Source organism: Argentina anserina, chromosome 7, assembly GCF_933775445.1.
Source record: "Argentina anserina chromosome 7, drPotAnse1.1, whole genome shotgun sequence".
Taxonomy (NCBI): domain Eukaryota; kingdom Viridiplantae; phylum Streptophyta; class Magnoliopsida; order Rosales; family Rosaceae; genus Argentina; species Argentina anserina.
The window spans coordinates 15,873,883-15,879,882 of NC_065878.1; the positions used below are offsets into that span (position 1 = coordinate 15,873,883).

At 38.0% G+C, this 6,000-nt stretch overlaps 2 protein-coding genes across 2 annotated transcripts; both read right to left on the reverse strand.

Moving 5' to 3' along the window:
* Positions 1 to 1,129: 1,129 nt before the first annotated feature.
* On the reverse strand, positions 1,130 to 2,263 carry LOC126803667 (lysine-specific demethylase JMJ27-like). Its single transcript, XM_050531430.1, has 5 exons — positions 1,991 to 2,263; positions 1,699 to 1,823; positions 1,485 to 1,581; positions 1,269 to 1,398; positions 1,130 to 1,170 (listed from the first exon to the last, which is right to left on the reverse strand). The coding sequence occupies exons 1-5, from the start codon at positions 2,261 to 2,263 to the stop codon at positions 1,130 to 1,132; spliced, it is 666 nt and encodes a 221-aa protein (XP_050387387.1).
* A 521-nt stretch (positions 2,264 to 2,784) lies between these two features.
* On the reverse strand, positions 2,785 to 5,419 carry LOC126803668 (protein DETOXIFICATION 34-like). The gene is made up of 7 exons (XM_050531431.1): positions 5,057 to 5,419; positions 3,986 to 4,611; positions 3,830 to 3,886; positions 3,476 to 3,714; positions 3,154 to 3,272; positions 2,965 to 3,051; positions 2,785 to 2,847 (listed from the first exon to the last, which is right to left on the reverse strand). The coding sequence occupies exons 1-7, from the start codon at positions 5,417 to 5,419 to the stop codon at positions 2,785 to 2,787; spliced, it is 1,554 nt and encodes a 517-aa protein (XP_050387388.1).
* Positions 5,420 to 6,000: the final 581 nt, after the last annotated feature.

Below are 6,000 nucleotides of genomic sequence, written 5' to 3' on the forward strand. Positions count from 1 at the left end.
TGGCGTCCGTGTATTTTAATTGTCACAAAATCAAGTATTTATTTTCTTTAGTTTACTTAGTACATTTTTTTAGTTTATTTGGTACATATTGAAGTATAATTTTATAAATTTTATTGAAAATAAGCAAATCCGATAAAATCAATATATATCGATATATCCCGATATCTCCGATATATCCCGATATATCTCCGATATATCGTTTTACCCCTCGACCGATACGATACCGATAAGCGATATTTAGACTATTGGGTAGGATGCAGTTAAGAATTATGTTCTTTAGATTTGGTTCAATTCCCAAAATGCATCGACTTGCTTCTATGCTGAGTTGTCTTATTTTACTTTCATTATTATTATGCTGGAAAGTTCCTAGCAAGAAATAAATGAGTCTTACCCGAGCCCTGGCATCAAATTTTTGGCTTCTCTCAGTGCTGAACTTGCGGAATAAAGTGTCATCTTCTTCACCTGTTGAAACAGGTAAATAACAATAAACTAATAGACCAGGAAGGTAGAAAAGGAAGTGATGAACCAATACATACCCTGCGATATGTCACAGAGATATTCCATGAACCAAATTTCAAATTGAGTGTAATTAAGGTGCATTTTTGCAATCTATTGATGCCTAGCATTGGATCATCACTGCTATGAGTTAAAAATCACTGGCTGTCAACTGACTGGACTAAAGCTCCAGGCAAATCCAAACCAATGATTATGAGATAAGGAAAACACAGATCCACAAAACAGTTGCCCTCAAATCTCAAAGTCTCAAACCTCACAAAATACTTGTAAGCGAGACAAGCAGTCAACTGCTTTGGCAGCCCCTCTAAAGTGTTAGTATTCTAAAGTTCTACGACAATAAGAAAATTAGATTATCTGAGATGTAAGAACTAATATGTCTTACATAATGGAAATACATACAAATAAATATATACCTCCAATTTATCTTCCTTGGCTCTGTGGGTTTTTGGGAGTAAACGGAACTCTTCAGTCAATCGGAGACATACTTCAAGATTCTCAGGAGATACAAAATCAAGTGCTACCTTTATACAAGACTGACAGAAGCGGACAGAATAAAAGTCAAAAGAGAACGACAAATAGAAATATCTTGAAATCTGAGATTATTAACAGGTTACTATTTAGTTCTCTTTATGTCCATTTCAGTCAAATGTACACCTGTCGACAAAGAAAAAGCAAGAAGTAAAAATAAAAATCAGTACCCCAAAGAGAAAGTACGATCAATATTTACTTAAAATATCAGAATTGGTAAAACTCTCTGATTTTTGCTTCAACCTCCAGCTCAAAGCTCTGCTCACTATATATGTGCCTCACCACAGGCAAAGCCTTATATAACAAGTATCGCAGTCGTTGTAACTTAACACTCGGCTCAACTTCCCGGCAAGGCTGCAAATATCAACAACATCATAACAAAATAGAACTTTACAAATATCCACCCACAATGCAGAGAAACAGAGGAAAATAGAACCCACTTTAACCAAAAACTCGCGTAGGCAAGCTTTGCAGTTGCAGTTCCCACAGCAAAACGGGCACGCATCCGCAAACCCATCTTTTGTCTTCCCAGGGTACCTCTCAAATCGACACCAACACATCAACAAAATGCATAAGGCCTCCGATTTTAACAATATGCAAATACAACACACAGAATTGGCTAATCCTAAATCGAAAATCGCAAGCATTGCGTACCATTTTTCAATGCATTCATAGCAAAACCGCTTTGCTTTACACTGTGAGCAGTGCACAACACCACTCTTATCGTTCCGCTGGCACTGATGACACATCAAGCTCCCTTTGATTTTGCTAGACTTACCCTGCAAATGTAAAAAAAGAACAAAGCTTCACTACAGTAAAAAAAGTTACCAACCAAATGAACACAAATCCTGAATCAAATTTCTCACCTTTTCCATTGGCTTTTCCTCTATTAATTTACTCTTCTTCATAAAATTACCGGAATCTCCAGATTTACCGTTCACTTTACCTTTCGAATCTTCGCCTTCTGCTCCGACTCCGTCTCAGACTCACTCGCCGCCCTCTTCTTTTTGCTCTTATTGTTCTCCGATCCGTCTTCTTCGCCGGAACCGCCTTCTCTAGCTCCGGTTCTCCTCTTCTTCTGGTAACTCTTGCTCTGCGCCAAGTGATGCTCGCACAGCGGCTTCCCGACCACCGCATCCACGCCGAGACTGCAGCGGCGATCCTCCGCTACTAATTCACTGTCTCTCTTGGGCCGGCGGTCGTGCGGCGGCGAATCCATCGTTGTGACGCAAAACGATGACGTTTTGTTAATTTGGCGGGTGGTGACGTGAAGACAGGTGTCGGTGTGCGTTTAGTCGCAACCGTACATTTGAACAGAAAACTGAGACTCAAAAAAATATAAAAATTGAAATGAAAATTATTAATTCAAGTTTATATTAAGAGTTGTCCCAAATCTGGCTTGACGCCTCAACTCCAGCAACAATAATCGCACATCATTTTTCGGTTCTACGTATTTTTGTCATATAATGTATGGTTTATATTAGGGTTTTGAACCCATATAGCTTTAGAAGCTGTGGATTTTTTTTTTGTTCTTGAAGAAGTTCGATCAATCTGAAACAGGAAGAAATTGACCAAATTTAGTGGTCTGATTTTGAACACACTACAGTGACTACACCATGAATAACTCTAGGAATAACAAAAGTTATCTATATGGATATTTGCCTGTCTTGGCACTAATATGGTCCAGCAAGACGCTTTAGAGCTCCATCTTCAATTCTTGTCCAGTCCTGTTTTGCTTGATCAATCGATTACAATTAGCTCTTCTGCATTCCAGTGTTCAATTCTTTCTAGAGCATGTTCAACCTGCAGGGTCAATCATTTGAGAAATATACTAAGACGTCACACTGATTTACCAAAGAAACTTTAGAAAGAATAATATGAGAACATTAGCACAAGTGTACAAGTACAACTAATAGTTACCTCCTTGTTCCAGTTGGTTTTATAAATGATGTACAAGAGGATGAGTGTCTGCAGGACCGTCCCGAATATCATACCAAGCCAAATTCCCTACAATTAACCAAGCTTCCTTAGCTTCTTGTAATTTCTGTAGCTACCCGGCCTACTTTATCTGCTGTTAATTAATCAACTGTTTGTTCAAGTTTTATTTACCTCCGCCTTCAAACTTGTTCGGTAACCAAGAAGAAACCCAATAGGCACCCCAACGATATAGTAAGAAAACAAGTTTATGTAAGCCACTAGAGCTTGCCACCCTCCTCCAACAGCAACACCTGCACAAAGAGTGTGTTATGTTACCAAGTTCAAGAGATAGTTACTTATGTTGTAAGAAAGAACCATACATCGATCCATATATTATTCTACCTATGATCCTAGTTCATTTTATGCTACAGAAATTAGTGCTCTAATTTAGAACACACTACACATAATATATGTTAAATTACAGACAATTCGATCATAGAGAATATGCATTTACCTGAAATTACATGCTGAACACTATTAATCACCATTGTAATACTGAGGAGGAAAGCTAAACGAGACACGGCTTGTTGCATCTCTTTGCTCTTGGTATAGATTATGGCAATATTGTCTTTAGTAACCATAACAACTGCCCCGAAAAGAATCCCAAGGAGGAGAGCCTCAACGATGGTGACAATGACTGCGTATTTTGCAGCTCTAGGATGTGCTGATCCAAGTTCGTTGGATACCCGAACACTGTCAAGGTAGTAATTAAATTAAAGAAGATATATATCATCAATCATGTACTCGATCTTAAGGATTGTGAGACCGAGAAAGTAAGAATCAGTACAAAGAAAACTGCACTCCTCACCTTATCGCTACATTGATCCCAACAAAAAGTATTGCTTCCCATCCATTCACATTCATGCTGAAATAGACGAACACAAAAATACTCAAACATCCGAGTTATTCACTAGGCAAAACACTTATTGTGGGAAATAACTAATTGCAGGGTTATGACCTTTACCATATTGAAAGGGAGCCAACAGCAACAACAGCATTGTCAAGGTGGCCAGTGATAACTAGTATGGTCATCATGTACCAGAACTCCAGGCAAAGCATTATAGCCGAACCTATAGAGAGTTTTAAAAATGACCATAAATCCTTGAAAGCTAAGCTTGAAAATCCCTTCCAGCCATCTCTACACCAACCGATTACATAAACCACCTGACCCAATGTCATTGCCCATGATGAGACATTAAAGGCTACAGCACCGCTGCTCATTCCCCACCCCAAAACTTTGAGGAAGACATACAGGAATCCTATGTGTATTAGGAGAGTTGCAAAACCAATAAGTGACAAAAATGAAACTTTGCTCTGTGCCTGCAAGAACTTTTGGGTTGGGAAGTTGATGGCCATTGAAAACAATTGAGGGATGATTTGAATACAGAATTTCCCAGCTACATCCGCAATGTTCTCGTCTTGGCCAAGAAGCTTTAGAACTGGTGCTGCATAGATGTAAATTGGCACTAAGCAGAAGCATGCAATGGTCATTACGATCCATGAGCGTTGCAAGTAAACTCCTAGTTGACCTACTTGTCCTGCACCAAATGCCTGCCCACATAGTGTTTCTAGTGCACTTGCCATACCATACTGCAGTTTCATTCAACAAATTAATTCATCACTGATCTATATTTGGTTCATATATTACAATATGTCACTGCTTATGGCTATCATGCATGCATGCAAATATGCAATTGGATTCAATACGGGTACCGTTCTTTTGTTAATCATAGGTGATGACTCTGAAGGGACATCTTTGCAAAGAGAGAAAAGAAAAAAAATAAAGCCAATCAGCTGAAACCATTGTATTGAGGGTTATTGATTCGGCTGGTTTTGGCAAGGGTGAACTTAGAGTGGCACTTAGTTCATTAATCAAGTTGATGGTTCTATTTTATTATTGAATAGCAAGGTATACTGTCATAGCTAGCCAGCAAGTCTAGAAACTACTCAAGGTATATAGATATTTTGTTCGCAATATATATGATGCGTTTATAACATTCATAATATGTGTTAAAATCTGTATAGGGTGATTTACCATGAAACCGAAGGAGAAATTTCCAATGACATTCAGAGAGATTGAGACAGCAGAGAGCTCCAAGTTTCCAAGATGACCAACAAAGATGGTTGTGGCGGAGTTAATACCATAGTAGCACAACAAGTTAAAGGCAATGGGGCCTGCAATCGCCCAAAGCTTGGCAGTCTCTGCAAAACATATGTTCTTGGCATCCTTAAAGCTTCTTGGTGGTAGATAATCTCCATCTCCAGATCTGACGATTGTCGTAGGGGCAGGCTGGAGATCAGAGATACTTTCCATTGCTGAAATTCCATCAATCTTTGTGTGTAGGGTTTGTGTGCTAGGTAAAGTACTTTCAAGAGAGAATGAGCTACTACTCTTCATGGCCAAAACCTTACACAGTAATGAGTACGTACGATTAAGCTTATGGTTTATATGGCTTCTTGGTCGGCATTAGTATTAACATTGAAACTCTAAAATGTTTGATGTGTCTTCTCCAGGTTATGAATGAGTAAATGAAGATGGTTGGATATGTCTAGCGCGTAGTTTAATTAGCTAAAGTCTACTGTTTGGATGAGAAGAAGTGGTAATTAAAACATACGAAAGATGAAAACTGATGATGTGAAGCAACCGTGCATATTAATCACCCAAAACGTTAATAGAATTAACTAAGCACTGTTATTATATATGCAGTTAGAAATTTAATGACTTTTGTTAATTCTTTAGAAATAATTAAAGTTAATTAATTAGTCAACAAATTTTTGTGTCTATGGACTGTTTGTTTCTGAGAGCGTAATTAAGCACCCAAATGTTTGTTCATGTTATTTTATGGCATCGGATTGAAAAATTCCGTAATAATTGTTAGATAATATTGAGTCTTCGACAATCACATAAATAAAATTCTTAAACCAAAATCAACAATTTAATCGCATTATATTGATTTCATATATGGTTGCTTCTGGAGT

Bases quoted from the DNA above. Each gene is read 5' to 3' on its own strand.
- LOC126803667 (XM_050531430.1), bottom strand. From the start codon at position 2,263: ATGGATTCGCCGCCGCACGACCGCCGGCCCAAGAGAGACAGTGAATTA. The intron at 1,582-1,698 runs GTACGCAATGCT...TCGATTTGAGAG, and splicing joins TATGAATGCATTGAAAAATG to GTACCCTGGGAAGACAAAAG. The intron at 1,399-1,484 runs GTGGGTTCTATT...TGATATTTGCAG, and splicing joins TACGCGAGTTTTTGGTTAAA to CCTTGCCGGGAAGTTGAGCC.
- LOC126803668 (XM_050531431.1), bottom strand. From the start codon at position 5,419: ATGAAGAGTAGTAGCTCATTCTCTCTTGAAAGTACTTTACCTAGCACA. The intron at 3,887-3,985 runs GTAAAGGTCATA...CGTCTATTTCAG, and splicing joins GTTGGCTCCCTTTCAATATG to CATGAATGTGAATGGATGGG. The intron at 2,848-2,964 runs GTAACTATTAGT...TTGACCCTGCAG, and splicing joins AAACCAACTGGAACAAGGAG to GTTGAACATGCTCTAGAAAG.